The following is a 27,533-nucleotide window of genomic DNA, read 5'->3' on the forward strand; positions in this document are numbered from 1 at the left end:
GGCTTTATCCGGCAGGTCTTAAAAACCTGCAAGGGTAGAGACTGCCCAACCGGGCAATGCACAGGCACACAGCAAAGTCACATGGTTGTAGGTTTTTTGAATAGTGATAAAATATGTGATGTTGCTGGAACATGTAGTGGGATTTATAAATGACAGGCTGACGATATGTCAGTGAATGTACAGGTACTGATGATACTTTCACATCTTGGACTCCCATGCTCATCCTTGTGACATTAATTGCGATACATGACAAAACTCGATTTTCCCCTTCCACAAAGGTACAGTATTGTAGGAGGCCAGTGTTATCTTTGCTACTCTGAAAGCTTTTTTGAGAACTGAGTTTGAAGGGCACATTTGTCAAAGTCCAAGTTCACTGAATAGCCAAGTATATGTAAGTGTGCAGGGCTGGAGAGAAAAGGACAGCAGCCAGTGACCTGAACCAACTGCCACACTGGGTTTTTGTTGACCTTTTTATTTTAAATTACTGTCTTGCACTGCTGGCTTGCAGGGACTTATGTGGTACAGTCTTGCCAGCCCTTCATTCAGTGAAATTAATATTGCAGTGAGGGGAGCGGGGCAAAATCTTGTGGTCTTTCCTATTTATTCATGATTCCACTGGAAAAACTTGCATGAATAAGCTTACTTATGTATAGAGGAAACTCTACATTAGTATATTCTTTTCAAAATAGTGTTATAAAACCAGACCACAGTCCTGAAAAACAGTGCACAATATTTAACAAGGGGTTTTAAAATTTTTTGGATACAGCATGAACAATAAAAAAAGTTAAATGAGTATAAGCAATGTTAAATTGCATGAGCAATGCACAAGTTAGAAATTGCTACATTTGAAAAATAAAATTGTGGGAACTCTTTTCTGATCATGCTTTGAAACACAAAAGTTATCATAGGGTAGAATGTGGGAGCATTCATCTGGAGGAAAATAGTGCTGGAAATATTCATGGTATGTTCCTTACTAAAGCCTGGAACAATGCTATAATAATTCATCCTCATTGCTCTGCTCTCCAAAGCTAAACCATTAGAGGTACTTGAGCAGGAGACCACTGCAGTGCCACTTTCAAGTAAAAGAATTGCTGAAGAACACCTGACTGAAAAAAAATCTCATCAGTGAAAGTCCTTATTTGGACTCACTACTTGTGCTGAATTGGACTAAAAAAACAGGAAAAAGGTCTTACTGAATGATTATGTACTTTATTTTATGTAACTCTTGTTGGATCTCAATAGCAAATAAGCTAGAAAGGATTGGACTGATTCTCTCAACCAAACATGTTTTGATGACCACACTGATCACTTGGCAAGTGAACTGAGTTGATAGGCATGATGCTTTAGAATATGTTTGAATTTCACTGTAGTGATGTATAACCTTATGAAAAAAATTAATATATGAAAAAAGGCACATATATTAGTTCAAAATATAAATGTGATGGAACTTTTACAGGAAAGATAATGGAGAAGGATATACCACATTTTTATTAAACTGTAAAACTAAAGACACAAGAGGTTTTGACAGTATAGATGAGCCAGGACTGAACTGTACCAAAAAGGGAAATATTAAAAGTTGTAGTCGCCATGTACATATTGTCAGTAGGGTATAGTCCTTTCATCAGTGATTTACCCTCACTCATTAGGTCTCTCTTCTTTTATGTATGAATGCATTAGGTATTTCCTAACCATCAACTTAAAATGTTGCACCATGAAGGGTGATTAACGGTTAATGATTAGAAGAGATGAGGAATTCAATACATTTCAATGGAGAAAGAGAAGAGTTAATGTTTTTGGAAGAGATCCTTAAGAAAGGAGATTTCATCCATCAGAGATGAGGCTGCCCTTATTCAGTCATTCTGCATGCTGAGTACCTAGGATGCAGACAGTGATACCTTTATGGTTTTTAGTAACAGCTGCTAATAACAGAAGTTAAGCAGTTTTCAATTTACAGGGAAAATTATATAACTAGTGAAATCTTTGCACTGGAAAAATCTTACAGAATTATAATAGTGATAGTGCAAAGTTTTCATTACTGTGTAGCACTTCTAAACTTCTCACTTCTAAACTCTGGGATAAGAGATCAATGGGATTTAAATCAATGCTGTTAACCCAAGACCACTTATTGCCTGATGTAAATAAGAAATTAGCATTTTACTTGTAGAAACTAGGAAAAGTAATATAAATACTTGTGAGAGCAAAGGCAAGTTTAAAATACAACATGTAAATTGCAATATAAAATTATTAAAACACATCAACAAGTAGTGTACAAGATATTCCGTATCTCTACTATTATTGATAATAATAGAGTCATCTGATTGAAATACTCAAAGTTTTAGTTTACCAGAGTTAAAAAAATGAAGAGGTAGGGGCCAGCAGGTAAAAAATTTGCTATGAAACTAGCCAGATTTATTTCTGAAACTGAGACTTGAAAGCCTAGGGCTTGGGTCTAAATCTACATCACACCAAGTAGGGAGAGATGAGATTTCTGTTGTTAGAAATAACAATAATACTGTGGATGCGACAGAAAATATTCCTTAGAGCAAGCAATTAGTCTTTATCAAAAGCAGCTTTTTCCTATGTGATGTAAACCTTCTGATTTCTTGGCTATAACTGTGTATTAGGACCACATTAAGAAGCACTATTTTCAGCAGACAGTGTTTTATACAAACTTTGATTTCTAGATTCTCTGCTTTTGTGGGACTAAGCACAGATCTGCAAATAGATGCAAGTTTTGAGGAAGGTATAAAGAAATATCTTGTCCTTCATAACCAATATTCATATGCTGATCTTTGAAATCTGAATCAGAAGTAGATTCCTTGTAGTGGTATGATGCAGTTCAGTAAGTTCTGGACATTCCTAGGGGAGAGAAAAAAAAAAAGAAGCAAAGAAAAACGTGCCAGTTCAATCAAAACTCTTATTGGAAATGGATAGAAGGATTTCAGAGCTAAAAATAATTTAAAGCAATTCCCAGGTAATACATATGGACAAAAACCATAGAAAATAAGAGGATGAAAAGAGACTTTCTTTCATCAAACAAAAAAATTGTAAGTGGAAGAAAATACCATTTTATACAGTTCTCTTACAGTGTATAATTTATCAAACTTAAATTATTTAAATCATCTGCAATTTTCATTATTATTTGATGTTAATATTTTAAATAACCTAGGGTGCTAAAGCCTTATTGCACATTGTTTAGTCAGTAAAAGCAATGTAAAGAGATAAGGGAAAGGATGATAGTGTGAAAATAGAATAGAGAACTTTGAGAGCTCTCATGGAAACACAGCAAAAGTCTAATGCAGCAACAGGAAAATTAATCCAAAATTGAGCAATCAAACAGTATAGAAATGAAAACAAGACACAAATGACATCTTGTACTTTGATACAGTCAGCACTCTTATTATCACAACTACATGTTATAGAAGATATCTGTAAAACCACAGATTGTACATTCAGTGCTTGTTCCTTGCTTGCATACGGGTATTTCTCACTACTCCTTACAAGCTTTCTTCTCCTTTACTAAAACACCACTTACATAATTATATAAGATAAATCTTTTATTCTTTCCTTTTGCTTCCTCTGTATTGATGTGTGGTTTCTCATCTCATATTTAAATTATGAACTCTTTGGTACAGGGATGTTTGGCTTAGCTGTGCCATGCACAGCAGGGTCCTGATCAATGAAAAAGAATCATGTTACAAATGGCTGTTGCTAATAATAACAATAAAGTGCTTAAAAATATTTTATTAAAGGTGTGAGCAAGGACACATTTAATGGTGAATTTTTCATCTTCTCAAAGGTCTGGTAGCATGCAACTGTTTTTACAGTGCTAAAAATTATAGGTACTTTATGAGAATGACCTGAGAATATTTGATTTAGGCTTGAAAAGATTAAGGCATAGAAGTACAAACAGGAAAAAGCCTGATACTTCATTCCACATGGACTGTATTTCAGAACTACTCTAATAATTTCTGTGGAGCTGCATCCAACTTGTATGAAAAGACACTAGATGATAAACAAAGCAGAAAGAAACTCTCACTGGAAAGCATCAATCTATGGGATTTAAAATAATAGAGCGGACGGCGAAAACTTGCATTGTCAAGGGGCAAGAGCAAGAAGAGGTCCTGGTTTTACTCGAATATTTCAGTCATCTTCTGAATAGTCACAAAATGATGAGTTTGTAACTCAGATTTGTCCATTTTTAGGGGACTACCTGAGCTCATAAGGTACAGGCTGTCCTGGTGAATGTGTTCAAGCATTCCATGTAAACTGGAGCAGCTCTGCTAGAGTGGGTTGGGAACAGACCAGCTTCCGATGACTGAGCTGCCTCACGGTTGGCATGCCTTTACAGATAAGGGTCTCAAACTAACCAGGGATTTAAAACTGCTTTTCTGTGGCCTGAGTAAGGTTTCTCAGTCCCTTGGTTTGACCTTAGCAGTAAGACTGGATCCCACACACTAACAGCTGGAGAGGGCTCAGAAGGGAGTTAAATGTTCCATAGTTTGGCATCGGCATGAATTTGAGTGGGTTTGTTTGTGTGGAGAGGGGTTCAGATGTATGCTACATTAGACAAGGTTCTTGTGATTTACAGCAAGGAGTCAGTCTTGAAGCTAATCCTTTAGATGCCGTAGACCCCTTGGCAGGGAAGGATTACCATTTTACATGTGTTCTCTTATATATTGCAGACAGTAGAGAATCCTTGCTTTGTATGTGCAGAGTGAGATTGACTCAAGGCTAGTGAGAAAAGCAGTAAGCCAAAAAGCAGGCAAAAGTAAACCTAAGCAGATATTTGGAGTATCTGTAAACTTTGTCAGTGTCAGGGTCATTGGTTTTAAAAGTAACTTGAGGGGCCAAATGCCTTGGAAAATGCAAACCATAGTCATAGCGTACACATATTCTGAATGTGTTCCTCTGGTGCAACTGGTGGTGGGCAGATCCACCACAAAGGCAGAGTGTGTTCCTTAGCTGTACTGCAGTCTCAGTGCTTTGTGATGGAGTAAAGTTGCGTTAAGAGTTTGTGACAGGAGAGTGTGCCCTGTGCTGCTGCCACGGCTGACTGCCATCCCGGCAGCAGCGCGTGGTCTCTGTGGGCACCTGCTGACTGAGGGCATATTACAAAGAGGTTTGGTTCTGGTTCGTGGTGTGTGTACAAAGTTTGGTGAGAAAACGTTTTCTGATAAAGGAAAATCTTAATAGTTCTTCATTTAACTTTTTTTTCCTATTAAATTTGTATTGATGCTGTTTTTTCCTGCATGACCAAAACTTTTTATATCACTTTCACTGAAGGAAATGTTTAAACCTGTTACATGTATATCAAACAGGTATATTTTATATAGCATATGCTGACACTTATGCAGACTATGGTGACATTTAAGAAGAAAAGTAATGGAAGTTTTGTTGTCATAAGGAAGTGCTTTCCACTTTTCCTTCAAGTATTGTATCTTGTTCAGACTTACCTCTTCCTTTTAAATTTTGGAATTTTCTACAGGTAATAGTTAAATAACCAATGTTTTTGAAACATGGAGCTATGATTTAATCGTCAGATTGCTTTATGTCAATCCAAATATATAAGTTGTCACATTAATCAAAGTCTAAAATAATTGTATATATTCCAGTAGTGACCTAGTTTTTTAACTAGCCTAAGCCTCTCAAATATAGCATGTACTGGGGTGCTGTATACAGGCATGTGTTCTCAGTGTTCAGCTCTGTCTCTTAAATTCCTAATCTGACAACACCAACATGCCGAATCCTTGAAATGTTGTGGTTTTTTTTTTTTTTTAAATCCAGCAGAGCTTCCTGGCCCATGGAGTCAGCTCATCCTTTTTTCTGTCTTTATTGGTGGCAGTGCCTTGAAACTGTAAAGAACTGATCTATAAAAGTCTGTGTACTGAGCTATTTAGTCAGCTATTTATATCCATATTTATTAAACCTGTATCTACTTTCCAAACCTTAAAGCATATTTACATGTTTGAAATGATAATCCAAAGAAGTTACTGCCATAGTAGCAGGCGCTCTCTGTTCAAGTAATCACCAATTGTTGCTATGAGAAGGCAAAATGATGTCATAACAAGTATTTTAAAATCCTAAGGAACATTTTTATTAACCATTAATTCAATATAAGGCTCTGTTGGAATATCATATGCTCAGGTCTTGAAAAAAGGTCCAGGAATTTTGGAAGATAGCTAAATCAGAAACATACTCTAAATACCTACCAACTAAGTCTTAAGCAAGATTAATAGATTTATTAGTGACAACAATAAGGTATCTGCCAATTTTAGATGTCACCAAGAATACATAAAAAAATCTAAATTTCACTTTTAGCTGCTCTTTATGTAACTTTTCTGGAACAAAAAACATTCCACATAAAGAATTTTGATGCATTGTGCTGTTGGTTGTGGGATTTGACAAGTAAAAAGGAGCACTTTTTTCTCAGGCAGGATAAGTTGTCTTTTTAGGATAAGTGATAACAGTACTTACTAGATTTGGAAAAGAAACCTCTGCTATATCAGATTTTCCACAAGTACCTATAAACTGGGCTAACCTGGTAACATCAAAACCTTTCATACCAAATGTTATAATTGTGAAAGGCACTCATTTCTGATTTGACTCTCCAGTGTGTATAGCAGACATCAGATGTGATCAAGAACTTGAAGATATGAAATTGATAATTAATTGTATTTGATGAAATAATTAGTAATGTTATTGTTAATAATAATAATAGAAGATCAGATTAAATAAGCAAGTTGACAGACAAAGAATTCTTGAGAAGACAGTTGAGAAAAATCATTCTCTGTTATTGTCAACAAATGAAAACAAAAACTTTGGAACATTGATGTAATTTCAAGTAGTGTTTAGTCTTGGCTGATTAAGAAATAGGTTAAAGAACAGGATGAAGTTAGACAAAAGTTGAAACCAGAGTGAAAGAAAGAAAATTAAACAGAGGACAGAGAAGTTCCTGTTGCTAAACACTGAGGGCTCTGTTGGTCTGGAGAGCACAGCAGACATTCTTGAGACTTTGCAGTTACCTAAGCAAGCTCGAAGAAATGCTCCATGCATGTCTTTCGTAAAGTAGATGAAATTTTGTAGCAGGATACAGTGAGTCTGCTAGGTTCATTTCCTCAGACTGTTGAAAGTAATGCATTTTTCTCAGACATGTCACAATCAATCCTGTCAAAATCTGCCGGAATGGATTTGTTTTAAATCATGAATAGTTGTTATATATATAATAAGTGTTCAAGAACCTTGAAGAAAAAGAAGGTCATGGCCCTCTGAGTACTCACAGCTCCTCATCTAAATGTGAGGCTTGAAGTGTTTGTTTTGGACAGTTTCAGATATGGGGTCTCACCACTTGGTTGGTTTATCTCATTACTGTCTGTCTATCTTAGGAGCCTGACTTCCCTTTTAAAAAATTGCTGTGTTTCTCCTTGGCCTCCTGGAGTTCAGTTATTTTGGTTTCTGTTTACCATCTCATTCTTAGTTCTGGTGACAACTGTTAATTTTGCTCTTAAATATTTTGTCCTTCTGCTTTTATGTTTTTTTTATTGTACAGTTGTTTATTCAACACCACAAGCAGCTTGGTAGGGAGGATGGAGAAGGAAGTTCGTATAAATAAATAACTACAGTTAAATGCAGAAGACTGCCTAGCAATAAAATGCATAGAATATGTCTCTCCTGATAGAGGGTAGGCCTTTTCTTTGATAAATCAGTGAAATGTTTGGAGGACTCCCCCTGTGCTCAGGAAGGAGTGGAACATTTGAAGAAAGCCTCCTTCTGCTGTTTTGTTATCTGTTAATGAACACATTTTGTGGACCGTGCAAGTGAGATGTGCCAGGAATGCAAATGAGCGATCTTACCCTGAAAGACTGGTATTTCTAATGTTTTATTTTTGCAGCTGCCGCAACAGGAGGGAACCAGCAGGTACTGGTTCTAGCTATTTTGGTCAGTCTCTGAAAAGAGGAGACCAAATATGGTTGAATAGTTAAGCCATTAGTAGGGGATGTGTTTCCTAATACAGCTTCAACTTTTATCATGGCAGGTCTTTTAAGGACTCAGCTTCCCACTGGGGAAGCATTGCAACTCCGTATTGCAGTGCTCAGTTTTGGTGCCTCGAGGTCAGGTGAGGTACTCTTGGCATGAGAGGGCCATGTGCTCCCAGTCAGGCACTCTTGGCTAGCTTAGGGAGTTGGATGTGCTGAAGAGAGAGGAATTTGTGGTTTATGGTGTACCTAGTTTTTCTGCATGGGAACACGCCTTCCTTCACATGGGCTGCAGACTTGAACCCTCTCTTCAGGTACACCGTGCAATCCTCACTGTCTTACCCAGCATAGATGGTAGAAATCTGGCCTATAGACAGTGGGGTTTTTTCAATATTCTGCTTGTTAATGCTTTCCTTCTGGATGTGGCACTTGAGTTCAGTTCCTTCTCTCTCTGGCTCAGAAGATACAAACTTGTACTACCTTGAAGGAAGTTTTAATGCTTTGGCTCTAAGATGAGAAGTGTTAAGCCTCTTGTGCTGCTACTGTTCCATTTCATATGGCTTCATTAAGCAGCAGTTAATGGATATAAGCACAAATATTAATCTAACTCCACAGAGCAGTAGGGAGGGTATTTTACCTATTGGGTAGATTACCTGTTGGTTAAAATGTGGAGATCTGGCTTCTAATTGAATGGTTAAGTTATTTTTAGGTATGAGCAGAAAGTAGCATATGGGCCTCAACTGATGTCACTGTAAATATATAGCTTGAATTTAGTTGGTTTCCAGGTTAAATCATTTACTGTCAAGAACTTTCCTCAGAAACTTGCTAATTGTTGCACTGCAGACAGGGCACTGTTGTTTCATCTAATCCTACTTAATTTTCAAAAAAATAAAAAATCAGCTCCTCGGAGTGTCTTTTCCTCATTCACAATTTATTTATCTACAGTTACTTTACATGTTCGAAATGAGTGGCAATTATATTTGCATTAAATAAACCTTAAGTTACAGAGAAAGCATAGTTCAGCAAAACAAATTGCAAGTCCTAATGCAGTTCTGAGTGTCTGAGTTCAGATCTTTATGACCTGAAAAGACTTTATATCATGTGAGAGAGAGAATTGAAGTTTTTAATGATAACCAAAAAAGATGTTGAAGATCAAATATATGCCTGTCTAATGCAACTTTTTGTCTCAAATGTTTTTGTGGCTTCTCTGTTACTTTTGAAAAATAAATTACCCATGTCAAACAATTAAGAATTCATCAATATGTTTATTTGTGCATTTGGCAATGTGGTTTTATGGAAAACCTGAATGTCTGCAAAGGTTAGAAAATACAGTGTTTGGAGGATGAGATTTGCCTATTATCCCTTAGGGATTTTACTGTTGCTGATTGTTCAGGTGATGAGCAGCAATACAGATCATTCAGATGTCATGAAACTTTGTTTTCCATAGGAGGAGAATTTATTACCCCAGTTTCTCCCAGTCAGTGATTTCACATTGTGCAACACCTTTGTCACCTGGTTCCTCTCCTGCACCATTGTGCTTCAGAATTCTCACTCACTGCTTGGTGACCTCCACAGACTTTTTTAAGTTTTTCAAGTCCATGCTCAATCTCCTGAAGATCTGCTCCAAGATCTAAACCTCCTGCTTTCCACTTCCATGTAGCATTTCCAAGGGGAGGTTTCTTTTCTGAGTTGTTCTCTTTAGTTGGGTGCCTACATGTGTTGAAGCTTTTGAAGACTACTCTTCCAGAGTTGAGTATGTTGTTCTTAAACTATTAAGGAAATATTCTTCCCGAGGTCTGTAAAGAAGTGGCTCCTCTGCGTTCATCCAGCTGTGCTGCTGATACATTGCCCAAGATTGCTTCTTGGCAGCTTGTATCCAATATGCCTACTCTGAGATCACTGCTTTTCATTTTACAAGTTTTTCATTTTTCTTCTCTAATGGAAATGACACCTGTCCATTCAGGACACAGCCCTCAACGAGTTACTGTCTCTGTTACTTTCTTTGCCATCTTGTTTCTGTGTTTCTGCATCCCTCTTAAAATCCACAAAATATACCTTTTATTCTAGGCTCATTTCTTTTCAAATCAGTTGAGTTGTTCTAAAGTTCTTTGCTTCCTTTGAGACATCCAGTTTAAATTAGTAATAAATATTAAATTAGGCTAAAGCCTTTTCCAGCTTGTTGTCCTGTGTAGTATTGCAGAGTTGAAGGATGGGCTTTACGTGGTCTGACAAGTTACTAGCTGCCTGCATTTGAGGAGGAAAGAGTGCTTAGAGCTGTGAGTAAAACTTTGGAATGGCTATTTGCAGTGCAGGGTTGTTTGTTTGTTTGTTTAATTACTTTTAACTCTGAATATTCCATTTTACCCCACCCTCCCTTTATAGCCTATGGAGAAAAGTAGGCACCTCTGGAGGACAGCACTCATACCCTGCCTTAGGTACCTGTAGAAGGACAGTGTGGTTTGGCCTCTGCCTACAGTACTCCCCACTGAATACAGAGGGAGTTTGGCCTGGCTGTCTTGCACTTCAACAATTCACTTGTCTTCCCTAGCTCAGGTGTGTAGAATCTCTACACCGGATTTATAGTCCCTGTAGTATTAGATGGATTATAGTATCAAGTCACCTTAGCTGAATGTGGTGGTGGAAAGTCAATATAGAAAATATGACCTCCACACATACTGTGTGAGGGAGTGTTTAATGGCTCATGGAGGTGCCCTGTGAACCCTTCTGCAATAATGTGTATTTCAGAGTTGCTTTCTGTGTTGCTTTCCTTAAAGAAGAAAACATTGGCACAGATATACTTGAATTATGCTGCTATTTTGGAATCAGTGTGCTTTAGAATCTGCAGGAAAAGTAGCTAACTTTTGAAAGAGAACAACAAATACATCAAATCTATTTCTGTCTTTAAATGTATAGATATATAAATATTTACACAAACGTATAATTAATTTTATGCTGTTCTTTAAAAATCACCTAGATATCATATGTGACCAAAAGAAAATCTCTGAAGAGCTTGATCATCTTGGATATAGGAATTTATTTTACTAAATTTGCTTAAGTTTCTCAGTCATAATAATTTTAACAATATCTACTCAATACTGCATAAATATTTTTATTACATGGATTTATCTTAAACAATTTTTTTTTTACTTTTGACTAGAACCAAAGCGCATGAGCACTCTGGCCCTCTTAGCCAAGCATACTGTCCAAGCAATTCCTTTGGAAGATAACAATGTTCATGTCCTTGTGATGTAAGAACTATAAGAATGTCTTTCTACTGGGAAGAGAAGAAGTGTTGCATTCCTATTTCCATAGCTTCTACTACAGAGTGAATTTTGAGTTTGCAGCTGTGACTGGTTTCTTCTGGACTTTGTTAATTACTCATAATTAATTAATCATGTTAGTGACATAATTTGCTTGATGTGGTTAATGTAGATTTAAGATTAATATAGATCATACCAGCAGAGTATGTCACTCATTTTCACTATTCATCCAGTGACCTCTCTACTGAAGCTGATGGCTTCAGTTTACTTAAAGCATATTTCTCAGAAAGGTGTCCATTCCTCATTAGGGAACATCAGGAGATGGAATATTCCCAGCACTTTCTCTGGAGGTTTGTCACACTGTGGCCTCTGGCTTATCCCCACTGCTGTTGTTGCTACAGGTACATAAGCTGAAAATTAAAAGTCGATAGTTCCAGCAGTGATGTCTGCAGTAAACTAATCAGCACTGGCTGGATTGAGGTGTCCAGCTGGTATTTTGTGGAGAGAGTTTTTCTAAATTGCTGGTTGTCAAAATAAATACTGACAAAAACTTTCCTGAGCAGGGTTGCAGCTGGTTCTGTCCTGCTCTTTGCTGTGATTTAACAGTGTATTTCAAAGTCACGGTCTGTCCCCGTTATCTCTTCCCAATAACAGTCTTAAAAGCTGATGTCATTAGAATTCTTGCCTTGACTCATGAACCTGCCAATACATAGTTCAGAGAGAGCATGCAGCCAGGAGGGAGGTATTCCAGAAGAACCTAAACCATCAGGTAGTTTTTTTTCTCACGAACTTGGTGTTAAATACCTCACTGGCTTTTTTAGATTAAGACCGGGAGATAAGGTATTTTTGGAACTCTAAAGCTGCATGTTTTCTTTTCCCCAGGTAGAAGTCAGTATTTGGAAATATTCACATAAAATATCTCTGCACTGTATATTTGTAAGGATTTCAACCATACTGTATTGAGATATAAAAGTCTGTGGGACTTTTATAATTCTTTTATGACCTGTGTCATGCATTAAGTATACTTGACAAATTGCTCTGAATAATTTAGCCTATTATGTCTTGATATAGCTGCAGCTCTTGCAAGATTTATTTTAATATAGTTTCCTTTACCATTATGTTTCTAAAAGATTCCTTTTTCCTAAAATCAGATGTGATCTTAAAATTAATAGTTAGATTTTCCTTATTTTTAATAAAATAATGAAACTAGCATATCCTTAACCCTGTTGTTCAAATGTGTCAGTGATTTGGCAAATGACTGGTCTGAATAGATGTCAATTTTTTTTATTAGAGATGTTTCATCTCCTTAAAGTGTTTCTCTTTCTGCTTCTTTGGTGACCACGTCTTTGTTAAGAAAAGATGATAGTAATGCGTCCAGTAAGTAAGTTTGGGGTTTTGTTTTCTCATATGAAGTAGGTAAACTAGGACATTCAGTTGACTGTTGTCATTTACCCAAGTGGCATGTCACATGGGAAAAAATGTATCTGAGCAAAGGACAGAAATGGTTGGATTATAAAAGTTAACTGGTGGAAAAAGCAAATATTTTAGAAGATGTTTTGACTTTTCAGCTTCCTATGATTTTCCACTTTTATAATTTTGCATCAGCGAGAACAGTTTTTGGTGTGCCCATACATCCATACCTGTTGTGTAGATAAAATGTTCTGATGAAATTATTTCCATTAATTTTGAATTATGTTTTTTGAATGTAATGCACACTATGAAAAAAGAAGGATTGAATTATTAAGGAGCTCAGCTTTTCTGTATTTCACTTGTGCTTCTCTTCTCATCCATAGTGTACATGTGGATGGAGCCCTGAATGTCACATCTGCTCATCTTTGCTTTAGTGTTCCTACTGGCAGATCAGGTCTAATAAGCTTCACTCAAAACTTGACCATGTGCTTGATCAGGAAACCCACATTTTCATTTCTCTTTCAATATTTAATGGGAAAGTAATCCAAGGCCTTTCTGGTTTTTTCCTAATTTTAGGAAAAAGAACATCAAATGAGAGAGTGCAGAGTGTCGGTGTTAACTACACTGCTCTTGACGCTTGAAGCTCTTTTTGAAGACAAGAAGCCAGATATTTTTTAAATATTTCAGTAGTTGCCTTTCAGCGAAGTCAAAGGCTCCTACTCCCTGGTTAACTCTTAAGTATCTTTAAAATCAGATAAATTAATATTTTGTGCCTCAAAGCTGTGGCTGGTGACCTGCATGAGTCAGGAAAAGCTCCTGTGCACAGTTAGCTACGTGGATTCTGGTAGGATTTAAATTTTCAAGCACAACAGTTATTCCCGTTTTTGAAAATCTTATTTGAACAGATTTTAAACTTTCTGAGGCAACATCTTGATTTAAGTGGATGTCCAACCAAGTCCACATCTGGCCAGCTTGAAGTCTCTGAACCTCTGAGGTGAGCCAACTCTCAAGTCATCAGGGACTGACTTCTGAGGCTGTTCAGGTGACTTTTAGGGTAACTGTATTAAAGACTGTGAGGCTGTCAGGAGGGAACCAACATATGTATGAGGGGTAGACACATACCAAAGACAGACAAAGAACTGGCATATCAAAGCAGATGGATAAGAAGATCTGTTGGGCCAGCCAAGCCCATTCCTGTTTGGACTGCCTGAATAATATTCATTTGCTTCTTTTGCTTTATGGTACTGGTGAAGCAGAAGTACATTTGAATGAGAACATGGAAAACCTAGTATGTAATTCAGACTAAGATTAATATAGATCATACCAGATCTATACTGTCTTAAGATGGGACAGACTCTTCTGTCTTAAGATGGGACATTATTAGAGCTATCATATATATCTTCTTTCAGACTTGGATTTTTCAGTGTTAGGTAGTTTGTTCATTGCACTACATCTTGTCATGTTCTCAGTGGAACTTATGAGCTTCAGACCTTCTCCCTGTCTTGTACTCCATGCTGCAAAAGCATCCAATAACTCACAGCGGTCAGGAAGCTGCCTTTCTTGGACAAACATTTGCCCCCATGAAATTGGATTTGCTACCTCCAACAGCTCAGGGCCTAAAGCCCCTTAGACTGGGAGACTTCCTGAATGACCTGTTTAGGATCGTCATTCCCTGAGCCAGTGCCATTGAAATCTCTCCTTGTATTTGAGAAGTTTATGGTTAGAGATAAATAGTTTATTCTATTACAGTGAAAAGCTAAACATAGTCTCTGTTTGGAAATAGATGCAGAGAACACATGTGATAACCCAGTAATTCAAGGTGATTTCTGTTTCTCCTCAGTTCCCCTGGTGGTTCCCACAGCAGCCTGGTGCAGGGGTCTAGTCTTTTTGTTAATACTAGTTCTTAGCTTTTTTTCCTCTAAGAGGGTTCAAACCTGGTATGCTGTCTTGTTTTGTATCTCCTTTCTCTTGTTGATTGTGAACTGAGCCTTGGGGTACCCTTCAACCCTTAGCATTTATACCTGATTCAGCCAGGGCATCAGTTAATGACTCTCATAAGCTAAGGAACTGGTTTGTGACAAAGTTTTAGCCAATATAAGGAAAAAGTCCCAGAATGCCCTTCTCCACTGCATGGGCCTTGTTGGGCATAAAACTTCATTTGTTGAGGATCAAATATGTTTACAGAGTGCAAACATTGTATGTCTCTTTTTTAATCCATCATGGATTATAAATTGATTTTTTATTACTTGACTTTAGAATACTATTCATTAGGCCAACATTAATAGGAACAGTGAAGCTGGATCATTAGTAAGTCTAAGCAGGAGCTAGAATTCCTGGCAAATAAATGCATTTTCAGGCCATGTGTTCAGGTCGCTTATAAATAAGTATTTCCAGAGCTGGTAGGATCTGTGACATATCACTTTTTCTCTTCAAATTGGAGGAAAGACTTGACAGCATCTTGGAAGTCACATGGACATTTTTTTTTTCCTCAGAATAACATATTCAGGGGTGTCTTGTCAGGCATTAGCTGAGATCTGGCTTATGAACAGAGAGAAAAAAGAGGGAAAATAATTGAAGATATATCAGTAAAAATGCATTCTAAGTATGCCTTGTGTCAAACCAGAATGATCTTGAAGGTTCTGTTTGCTTAATCACCAGTTATGTCTCTCAGGAGGCTAAGTGAGCTCTGCTCTAAAATATTTGTTCCATAAAGAGCTTTAGAAATCTGTTGTTACTGTCTGATGGGGATGAATCCGAAGTGTAATAAAACCTAGTGATAGCAAAGGGTTCTGATGAATCAAGTTCTAGAAGTCTGCCCTTGTATTTTACACTGGTGCTGGTGGTTAGGAGCTTATACTGGGTTGTGGTCTTCCAAATGGCTTTATAGGCAAGACAGGTCTTTGCTGAAACAAAGACTAGACAGAGATTTAATATATATTAATATATATTAAAACAGGCAGTGAATATCTACAGTTGAAAGTATAGTGGGAAGGAAAAGAGGATTTCAGTAGGCAGAATTTCAAGCTGGACTTTGTGTGGGTGACTAGGAAAAACTTTATCTTCTTTTATAAAGAAACCCTAAAGGTCTTAAGTGGGTGTAAGTATTTTGACTTCGACATACATATTTTCTGAAATGTATTGCCCCCAGCAGCATAGTGCCTCTAGTGCTGTGTAGTGGGAATTTGATTCAGTTCCAGTTCAGAGGCAAGAATAAAACTTACTGAGTAGTTACTGTGGTTTCTTGCAGCAAAGTGCTTTATAGAGGCACAGAGCTGATGATCTGCCACAGCTTTGCTTTAAAATGGTGAGATTTGCAAGGATAGAGGGGTTTGATGGTACTGTTGTCCACAGGTGTATGAGAATAAAACGTTATGTCTTAAAAAGCAGGTATGGTTTAAAAAAATGGGATGGAAATGGAAGGAAGTATTCTTATGTAATATATATTCAGCTCCTATTATACCTCTAAAGTGTTTTGTGTAGTTGCACCGGAAATACTTGTTGGTGGTACAGGATTGGGTAAGGAGTTGTGCACTTGCTAATACTTAAGCAGATGATCTGAGCTGTGACTCATGTTTTGAACAGTGTTATGTGGTGCCTGTAGTGTGCACAGGCTCATGAATGCCTCCATTCATGCCCATCTGTTAGGATGGCATTGTGCCCACATACAAGTGGATTGATTGGTCCCTTTTCTAGGAAGTGTAGTGCCAGATTGTTATGAGTTTGGATGGCAGGCTTATCTAACATTGCAAACAGCATCTCCGTTGCAGGAAATCCCTTCTCAGTATTAGGACTGAAACATTAATAGGTGACTTGATGTACCCTGGAGGATATTTTATATGTTGAAAGAAACTACTGAAACATGGCAGAAGAAGGAAGACTGCCCATCTCACAGCACAGCAGGATACTGAGAGGAAGTATCTGATGGCTTGTTCTGTAGCAGAATTGCCTAGAGACAGCCCTAGACAGCTGTTGCAGTCAGGCAAGGGCAGATGGTGCTGGGCAGTGGAACAGATCAGATGGATCTCTTCACAGTATCTCCTAGATGCTTGTTAATGGAATTAGCCCAAAAGGCATTATGTTAAATGGCTGTGTCATGTCCTGCATTGAACTGTGCAGAGTACTTGCAGAAAATTCTGAAGTTCAATATAAAAAGTAGATAGTTTTCCTGAAATGCTCTCTGGGTTAAGTGCACACAATTTTAAGAAAAATGTGGTTATTTGCAAATGAGAAAATAACTATTAGTCTTGCATCACTTTTGTCTAAAGTAAGTGACTTTCACCTCACATCCATAACCAGGTGATGCTGATGCTCAGATTCTAAATTCTGAATTTCATTTCCATGTATCTGACATGGATAACATCCCTGCCCACAGCATTAGGAACTAGATGATCTTTAAAGGTCCCTTCCAACACAAACCTTACTATGATTCTACAACCAAGGGAAAAAACAGTAGAGTTCAAAAATGAACACTTTGAGACTTTTTGAGTTAAGGTCCTGCTCAAAATTTTTCGTGTTTAGCTTTAGGATTTGTAGCACTGACGACCGTATGTATTTTTTAAAGTTCTTTGACTTCTAATATTTTGAGACATTATAGCATTGCCCATTTTCTCTCAATATTGAGTATAGCAGTTTGATGATTGAAGAGGAGAATGAGTTTTTTATCTATTCATGTGACTTCTGTGGCTTAAAAATAGAAGTAAAAAGCAAATTGTCTTAAATACATTACAAAATAGTTACAGCTGGCTATGGAATGCTTGGTTTAGTCCTCCTGATGCAGATTATTAATTGACATGTAGTAAAGCAAATTCTTTAAAATAAATACCGAAGTACCTTTCTGGCCAATGGAGATGTGTATTTGAAGCCTTTAGGCCAAGATTCTGTTCAAGTAGCTGAAGCTGAACTTCTTCAAGGTACCTGCCTTTATCCCTGGGTTATCTATGGAACTTGCATTAGTAGGGCTGATTTACTAGACCCCCTACAAGGTAGGTAGAAATTATATGCCTGATTTAGGCAGACTGAATCCCAGTTAGTGCACCTTGGGGAAGTGCACAGTATTAAAATATTTTTGCATGTGTCTGGTGCTCAAGGTGAAGTGCAGAATTAACCATCTTTTAATGTGCACAGTAAAGTTAATCTGAAAAACAAAAGAATATTTTGTGATGCACAGAAGTATTGCTCACTATTGACATTATAGAGTTGTGATGAGGTGGATTTTTTTTTAAATGATTTTTCTAAATGCTGTTTATCTTTTTAAGAAGCAATGGCACTGAGCCTATAAAAGTCACTAATTGCTGATTTTTTGTGACGACAAACTCTCTTATTGTATTGAACCTTCAATTGTTTAATTAGTTCTCTTTGCACTTTTTCTGCCCCACCTGTCCTGATAACGAAAATGTACTGTATTGTGGGAGGTGCCTGTATTGACTTTAGCCATTGTCTTTAGAGAGTATGTGTGTCTGTTCATCACGTGAGATGAATAGCAGAGCTGGCTGATCGCTGTGTCAGCATGCTAAGTCCCTCTTCCATGACCATAATTCTCCAGCTCTAAACACACTTGACAGTTAGCCGGTGACCTTAGAAAGTCTTTTCATCTCTGACTCCACAAGTGGTAGCGTGACTGCTGGGATGGTGTTTTGGCGAGGATAATAATAGCTTAAAAGACATTGAGTTTAAAAGCAGACATCTAAATGCATTTGTCCCAATGACAAAGACGAGATAGTTCATGAAGTCTCACGCAGAGCTGCAGTAACTGGTACATGAACAGTCACTGTTTGGCTTCTCTTCTGCTGGTTTCCAAATATTTGTTTCCCTGATCTTTGCTGTTTAAGTGAGAGAAACTGATGTCTTATATTTAAGTGGATTCCAGGAGCTGGTAAAACAGATTATAACACGTTTCTTTATGTACAGTAAAGGGGTTTTATTACATCCATCAGCAAAACCTCTAAGCATTTTTAATGGGATCTATGCTGCTGTCATGGTCTAATGCATTATAAAAGCAAAAGAGGAAAATGAATTATTGTCAGATTTTTGGTGGGCAGAGTAGTCTTTTAGAACTGCAGAGGGATTCCCTTGTTCTGCTGAGAGCAGCATGGATATGTGGGTGAATCCTGGTTTCATCCTACGCTCCTCACTTGGAGCTCAGCAACCTTTTGTTGCATGTTGTTTGTCATTTGAAGAAAGCTTAGGTCTGGGAATAACAGTAGTGAATGGGGTTTTTGGTAAGGTAGAAGAGGCTGATATTAAACTTAACCAAGACTTCTATCTTATTTTTCTTTTTTTTTTTTTTTTTTTTTTTTTTTTTTTTAACCTAAGGAGAGTGAGGGATGGAGTGCAGCAGCCATACTTTGGACCAGGTTCTTTACAAGAATTGTATTCCACTTAGATTAAAAAATTGAGCATAGATTTAAGGCCAGTGTTTCTATAGCCCCTTGGCTCCAATCCATTAAAGATTATTCAATTTAAAAACTGTGCCTCTGAAATTCATGGTGATTACAAGAGACTTAATGCTGACAAGAGCTTAGAGAGGGCAGTCACCCGAACATTCTATTGAGCCCTGATGGTAATGGGAATGACATGTTCTTAGAATGGCTTTCTGGAAAGCCTAGGAAGCAAGTGAAGTGTACGTATAACAATTCCTGCTCTTCAAAGCTTAGGTCCAGGACAGACCACCTGCAGAAATAGGTAGAAATGGATGTTGGCCCTTGGAAGGGCATTGTAACTATTCTCCATCATATAAACACAGGAAGATCCAAAAGAGATCTAATCTTGGATCAAGTCGTACTTCTACAATGTCCCAGACCACTGGGTGAAGGTGCAGGTAAAATGTCTCAATATTGAAAAGGAAAAATTAGACCACTTTTCTGCAAAGAGCTTTGCCTCTGCAGCCTTCATGGTGAGCTGCCACATGCCAGCTCACACCATGCTGCATTCAGAGTGGTGGTTTCTTGGTTGATATCTGGCCAAATGCCTCAGATGCTCATACAAGCGATTCAGTGCAAATCAATGAGATTTTCTAGACACAAGCAGTTAATATTTCAACAAGCTACTGCAGATGAAATTGCTGTGTCAGTTTGCACAGCAAAGAGAGCTGTTGCCCTTGTTCAGAAAATTCTATGCCTGGAGAGTTTTCAGACTTTCCCATTTCAATTATCTGAAAAATTCTGCTTTCAGATCAACTTTGAAATGTTCAGGATCTCTGTATGCCAGTCTTTTTTTGACATTGTTTTTCTAGTTTGGAAGAATCAAAGACGAAATGTGGAGTTTTCTGCCCCCTGGCAAACCTCAGGAGGCAGATTACTGCTACAGACTTTGCTCTGTTTCTGCAACTGTCCTAATGTATATAACTGTATATTAGGGTAAAAGGTCATTGCTATCATTCAGGTCTTTCTCAGAAACTTTTTGCTGGATGCTCTGTTTACCCAAGCATGATCATGCATGTGTGGATGCATTTTGGTATTCCAGCTGATTTTCCACGGAGAAAAGCTGCACACTGTTCCCTTCCTTCCCTACATGGAGAATTTGTCATATTCCCAGAAAATATCTACCTTGAAACATGTCAGTCCAATAACAGTGAAAAAAAACAGATTAAGTTTTGCACCACAACTTCATTGAGCAAACCATATTTTTAAAAGAAGTAGTTTGATTCTGTACAAAAAAAAGCATGCCAGCAAAGCACAAAAGCTTCTCAGCCCATGTCTGCCACTTTTGCCCCCACTCTTCTAAAAGAAGTCTGTGTCACCCAAAGGATGCAGTGCTGGGCTTTTGGCCATATCCTGGACTTGAATTCCCACGTAGAAGAGCATTTACTTAGGAAAATAATACCATGTGGCAGCCAGTAGGCATAATACTACCTCTGCTGCCAGAATGTGCTGACTGTAAATGAAGCTGTGGCAGATGGCCTGAAATGTTTCAGTGCTTTCTTTTCTAGACCAGGATTACCCAATTAATTTTGTGCTGTGGTGCACTGGGTCGTTATACCAGGTTCTAGTCAGACGTGTGGGATGCGCTGGGTCTAACTGCTGATCAAGCAGGGTCTGCAGGTGGGGTAAGGGCAGCTTACAGCCAAATTCCTGGGACATCAGGCTCCTGGTGGGGCCAGATGAAAGATGGAAGAGGCCAGTGGTGTGAAGGAATATGGGATCATGCCTCAGAACAACAGGGACAAAACCTGTTGGAATGAGAAGAAATGGATTCTTGGTTCAAATTGTGACCGAGTCCACCGAGCAGTCCAGTTTTAGAGAAGGATGGCATTTTACTTGGTAATGAAGCTTCTATATGCACTGTACCTGCAGAAGCAGCTTTATGTTACTGCTTATGGAATGTTGTCCTCATGCATGTACTTGGTAGATAGGGCAAAAGGCCGGTAGGACCTTTTTGTTGTGATTAGAGAAATATGTAGGTGAAGAAAAAGATTATTTTCATTAGGAATGTGGTGATGCATCAGGAGATTGGGTATAGCTTAGGCAAAATATATGGGAAAGAAAACAGTCAAATATGTCATCAATATTTTGTCATTTTGGATAGAGAGAGGCTAGTGCAATCACTTTAGTTTGGCAGAAAAAAATGAGCAGTTATAATTTTGATAGGTTTATTAGGAGTGACTTTAAAGTGTGACCTAGTAAATACAGCCCATCAAACCAGAATTAGGCCAGCTGCATATTACTGGAATAGCTCAAGGAAAATGTCCTTGTCTGTTCTATCCTCTTCTCTGGGTACATGTTTTCACTCAGTTAAGAAAAGTCAGTGGAATTGCATTTAAAAGTGTTGTCACTTCACAGTCTGTCACAGGGCTTTTGCCAGCTCCCTTCAAAAGAAGTTGGTGCCTATAACTGTGCCAAGCTGGTTGATCAGATCATCCCGCTGCTTTACTAGAGAATCTAAATATACAGCAGTACGAGCTGAAATGTGTCTGCTGTCCTGTTTTGCAACTATTCTGCATTTGAATGAAGAACTACTTTCGCATGAAAGCAGTACTGAAGCTCTCTCTATCTTTCTGTTCTATAGGTTGTCATTTTGTATTTTGAGCCAAGTGTATTTCGCTGTGTTCTCCTAAGATGGGTTCGTCTTCTGGGCTTTGCTACTGTTTATGGAACTGTGACGCTCAAGCTGCACAGGTATTTCATGTATTAATTTCCATCTCTGTGGGAGTATGTGCAATCTGTGTGGAATCTTAGATGGAAGAGCTGCAGATATTATCATAAACAAGTGCTGTTTCTGATTTTAAGACCGCTGTGTATTTCTCGTCAATTTTCCTGTTCAAATTATATGCTACTAATTGCCAGTCGAGAGCTATGAATGAAGACAGGATATGATGAAAATATATGCATCAACTGTAAAATTGTGCAAGAACCCCTTTTCACAGAAGGTGAATGTATTTTCCTTGAATATAGAAAATACAGAAGTGTTCGTAGAGTGATTAAAAGTTTCCCTGTGAAGCGTTCATAGAGAGAAGCTTTTGAAGTGTTTAGGTACAGCAATGGTGGGTAAAATAATAGACTACGGTGTATGCACTTACTGTGTTTTCTTATGGCTCTTAAGTCAAGGGCTGCTTTCTTCAGGCAATCACAGCAGACAGGTTACACACTCACAAGCATCAGTACCTGCCAGCAAAAATTTGTGAGAAATTCTGCTTTCCATGGGGCTGGCAGTGCGTTCACATTTGATTCAGGGATTTAAGGTCTAGAGGCCCAACTTCAATTCCCACTTCTACAGTCCCTTTAAAAATTTAAGCCTTTTTTGTGTATGCTGTAAAAATCCTAATGCTTTTTCCTCTTGAAACTTTAATGAAAAAAATTACTGATACATTCTGCAAGTATTTTTATTCAAGCAAAGAGATAAGCAGTATATTGATGCTTGGACATATTGGATGAAGTACATTTGCTCATCTTTTTATCTTAGTTTTATTACTGTGCTGGCATGTTAGATAGAGGAGGTTTGATATTATGCTCATAAACTGAATAAGAACTAAAAATATCTTGTGTTTCATAATGCATATTGACTTGTCACATTTTAAGTGGAAACCCCTGCTTTCCCACTGACAAAGAGTCTCTTCTTGCAGCTCTCTTTTATTTGTGTCCCTGAGTATATGTGTACACTTTGGCTACTAAACTCTGATTGTAAAGTGCTATGTCTGGCCACATCTTTGCATTGAAATTGATCAAGGAAATCCCACACTCTCATGGTGTTTTCTGGGATCAACAATTTCTGACGCAAAAAGTATAACAACTAGAGCACTACAGCCAAGAGAGAACCAGTGACTTTGCTTGGATCTTTGTTATCTGTAACTCAAATATAGAGAAACAGCCTAAGACTGTGGGGCCTAAGACTGTGGGCAGTTGATGTTGTCATTGCAGTTCTGCTGTCCTACAAGGTCGTTATTTGTATGGTTTTACATGATGTGAGGAAGCAGTTGATCTTATGAAGTGAGGGCAGGCTGCAAAATTGGGCAGAAAGTCTTGCACTTCTGCTTTGCTCATTCAGCTGTTTGGTGTTGGCACCTGTGCTGACAGGGTCATCAAGCAGGACAAAGATTGAGTAAGAAAACAAGCATGAACTACATCCTCATTCTTGATCAGCACAAAGCCATGAAGGCTAGCAGCAGACTGGACTGTATCAACAGGGCAGTCACCAGAAGGCTGAGGGAAGTGATTGTTCTCCTTTACTCAGCATGCCTTAGACTGTATCTGCAATGATGTGTTCAGACATCAGTGAACTTGGGTGAGTTCAGTGAAAGGCCATCAAAATGGTCAGGGCTTGAAGCACTTGTTCTGCAATGAGAGGTTGAGGTTTGTTTGGCCTGGAGAAGAGATGGCATCAGAGGGACCTAACAGCAGCTATCCAACAGCTACAACGAGGTGGAGCCATGTTCTCTACAGCGAAGTGTATCGGGAGAACAAAAGATAATGACAAATTGACATATATTTCAATCTTATACAATATAAATTAATATCACGGTCAACGTTATACAAGGAAAGCATTTTCAGTGTCAGGGTGATTAAGCCATGGAGCTGGTTGCTCATGAGGTTATGAATTTCCATACTTGGAGGTTTTTAAGACCCAACTGGATAAAGCTCTGAGCAACATGGTATGGATTCACTGCTAAGCCTGCTGTGAGCATTGGATGGCTGCCTGAGGAAATTACAATTTGAATAATTCTGTATTTCTTTGTGAAACGTGAAGAGGGAAAAAATCCTATTTAATATGTCATTCTAGAATTACTTTCTCGAGGAATCTATGTTTTGTTTTCCACACAGGTAACCTGACTATTCGTTTCTTAAGATTCATGATATTGTGGGCATTTTTGGTACAGAATATTTCAGTCACAGAGTGCGTCTTGCAAAAGACTGAGTCAAGTTAGATGTATGTGTTATTGTATCCATTCACAGCAGTTATACTGATTAGGAAAAATGTGATGCTAATAGAAATTTGGTAGAAAATTTTTCATATCTAATTCAACGCACCATCCCTACAGAGTTGAGAAATGGCTTACTGCAGACACCACAAATATTCATGGCAAGACTGGTTCCCTCCTGCAGCTCGCCTGTGTCTTACCTGGGGGAAGAACCAATTGCTAGCAAGGAACTTGTGATTCTTCTACATTTAGTGGGAAAACCAATATTGTGTAAAGGCAGGTATTAATGATAACAAGGCAGTCTAAAGCTGTAGTTCTCAACAAATGAGGTGCTTTGAGTAGCATTGGAGCATGAAGATTAACCAAAGCCAGGTAGGAGTCACTGGAAACACTTGTTTTCTTTGTAGCTTTTTTTTTTTCCCCTGTAGCTCCTCACTTCCTAAGGAGGTCTCAGAGGTTTTGTTAGGGTCAAGCATCAAGGAGAAATCAGAAAAGTAGTCAAAAGCAGATGTTTAAGGAAGAGTAAAAGAACTGGAAAATCATGTACTGATTCATTCTTTGAACAACTGTCACAGTCAGTTTCTACAGTGCCTCATCTTAAATTGCCTCTTTCTTATTCATTGTGCATTTTTAAAATAACGAGCTGATGTTTGTGGAGGTGGAAGGATGGGGGGTAAGGAAATGAGCTTAATTTAAGAAATCTAGCTGTAGAGCCATGATCGTAAAATACAATACTTTCCTTAACAATGAATTCTCCAAAATAATTCTCTCAAGAAATGATGATGTTTCAAATTTAACCTTTTGAGTTTAAAGGATCTGCTGATTTTGCACCTTTCAGTATACTTGTGTGAGTGAGGAGACTCTGTGTCCTTTTTCAAGCCCCTTATTTTATGAACAGGTTATCTCATTATTTTTAATAGCAAGGAATTATTTTTAGTAATGAGATAACTTCTGACATCTTGGTGTCAGGATTAATACAGAATCCTTAATTCTGGATCAAAACATAAGAGTGAAAGAAAGCTATATACATGCAGACAAGTGTTTGTATGTGTGTGTGTATACACAGGATAGCTTACAGATGTTTGAGGAAAATGAAACCCAAGAATGGTGTCTCTAGTTTGTAGGAGTCTCCATTTATTATATTACTAAGAGAAACAGAGAAGACTGGAAAAGTGAGGAGAATGAGAAGGTATGGACAAGGTAATGTTCCAGGTATGGGAAACATGGCAATGACATAAAATGGCTTTTTTTTGTAAGTAGTGATGGTGGGATGGTCGTGTTAGTGGGAGAACAAGTTAACACTATGAAGCAATTCTGCACTTCATCTAAATGCTGTGCTGAGATTACACTGCTGTGCCTTGCCATCTGGTACAGTTGGAGCAAGTAGTGGACCTTCCTACAGATCTTTGTAGGTGAGAAAGAAAGAAGAAAAGCAGTATAGATAGCATCAGGTGCTTAGGAGTATGATTTAGTGGGGCACATGGTTTAGTGGTTGATCTGTCAGTGTTAGGTTTGTGGTTGGACTTGATGATCTTAAGGGTCTTTTCCACCCTAAATGATTCAATGATTCTGTGATTCTGTGGGTGTGGTTCAGTATCTGACTGAAAAGGAGACTCACGCTAGTGGAGAACCCAAAGAAGATGCTGGTTTGCTTCTTGAAGCATCAATGGCGAGGACATGGTGTCCTGGTTCTGGCCAGGACAGGGTTAATTTTTGCATCAGCTAGAAGGGGCAGGGCCAGGACCCTGGAGTTATTGGATACCACCTCACGCCATGTGCAGGGGGGATGGAGGGTTTTTTTCTGTCTTTGCTGGGGTGTGCAGTTGGGTGGCGTGTGCTGAGCACTCGCATGTGAATTGTTCACCTCTCTTGTACACTCTTAGTTCTGTTGCTGTTACTGTTAGTTTTCCTATTTCATTACTGTTTCTAGTAAATTGTTCTTATCTCAACCTGTGATCTTCACTTTTTTGTGCCTGCAGTTCTTCTCTCCATCCCACTGCAGGGGGAGGTAGGTGGAAGTGAGTGAGCAGCACATGGTCTGAGGTGTTTCAGTGGGAACGCTAAATTGGGGAATACCATTCCTAAACCATGATACACGGCTCTCTCATAGCTAAAGGTGGGAAAGAAGATACAGATGATTGTGTCTAAAAGTGGCTGGCAGGAATGTGGTGCGGAAAGGGCAGAAGGTACCTTTGCAGCTGGAACCTGTACAGCTGGATGGTCCCTAGACCAATATTTCACAGGCTGTAGTGCCAATAGATGACAGTTCCATAGTGCCAATACACCACTACTAGTTGTTTTGTCTTGGAGTAGTGGTTACTGTGTAACCTCAGCTTAAGTGGCAAGGAAAGTGAGATGAGGAACAGCTGTAGTGGTGAGCTACCCTGGTTTTTTTTTAAATGAGTCAGACCCTCGTGGTCATTTTGGCTAAAATTCAAAAAGTGGGATATATGCTTTCTATTGAATTATTCTTTTTTCTTATGGAAGATGAGAGTGAAATTACTTCAGACAAATACATTCACTGTTGGATTTTGCCAGTGGATGTGGTTTTTGTAAATGGTTGTTATCTCATGTAAAACAAAAGGGGGGGAAATTGTTTTCAAAGCAGATGATAGTGTTGCAAATATGCAGCATCCAGAGAGCTGGTCTGATACTGCCTTGTTGAATTGTTTGAGTTTTTACTGATATAACTTGACTGACAGGAATATGTATTTGAATATGTTTGCAAGACAGGAAAAGGAGTAGTTTGGTCAAGCTGTAGAGATGTTTACCCCATAGGGACTTATTATAATTCTTCTTACCATTTGTCTTTCTCTTCCCTAGAAGTGCCATATTTTAGCACCTGAGGTTGTACACACTGAGTCCTACAAAGCTTTGTGAAAAAAACATGTTGGGGCAGAAAACAGACCTTATGCATGTCTCCACAGACCAAAGGCTGAAACCCACAGCATCAGCAGGTCCTTCTCTGCCTGATCTGCCCTTGGTGGTCAGTGGGCACATAGTGCTGGTGGCTCCCCTGAGGCACTGCTGGTGCCTCAGGCCTGACTGCTGGAGGAAAGGGCAGAGAAACGAGGGTTTTAAGGCCTGGGGACAGATTGAAAGGTTGGGGGATGCAGTTTAGGGAGGGTGGGAGCTGGACTTGCTGCAAAAGTGTGTGCATATACAGTAGGAGCTCATAAGGAGTGAAATTTTACTCATTAGACTGGTCATGGAAAAATCTGTTTTCTTGTTAGCATGTCTTAACATAATTAATTCATTTCCTAAGTCATTTCTTGTCTGCTGCAAACCTTTTCTACCTTATTTAATTATTTTTTGTGGTATAGAAAAAAGCAGGGCTTTAGACAGTAAATTGCATATAGCATTCCTTCATGATGCACATGCAAGATTAAATTCTCATTTTTGTAGTTCTTCCAGATTAAATGAGTCGCATTCTGTTGTGTTGTGGCTTTTTTCCCAATAAGATCTGCATTATTAAAATCCTATTTAGCTCTTTTGTATCTCTGCCATTCTCAAGCAGTAACTAGCCTTAACTAGACA

At 38.3% G+C, this 27,533-nt stretch overlaps 1 protein-coding gene across 1 annotated transcript in view; it reads left to right on the top strand.

Moving 5' to 3' along the window:
* GPR158 (G protein-coupled receptor 158) overlaps nt 1–27,533 on the top strand; it is a 187,128-nt gene that overhangs the window by 113,326 nt on the left and 46,269 nt on the right. The window contains exon 6 of the mRNA XM_050308312.1: nt 21,650–21,759. Within this exon, the coding sequence (XP_050164269.1) occupies nt 21,650–21,759 (110 nt within the window). The remainder of the gene's footprint in view (nt 1–21,649; nt 21,760–27,533) is intronic.

The sequence above is a fragment of the Myiozetetes cayanensis genome, unplaced genomic scaffold (assembly GCF_022539395.1).
Source record: "Myiozetetes cayanensis isolate MyiCay16 unplaced genomic scaffold, myiCay2020 scf1, whole genome shotgun sequence".
Taxonomy (NCBI): Eukaryota; Metazoa; Chordata; class Aves; order Passeriformes; family Tyrannidae; genus Myiozetetes; species Myiozetetes cayanensis.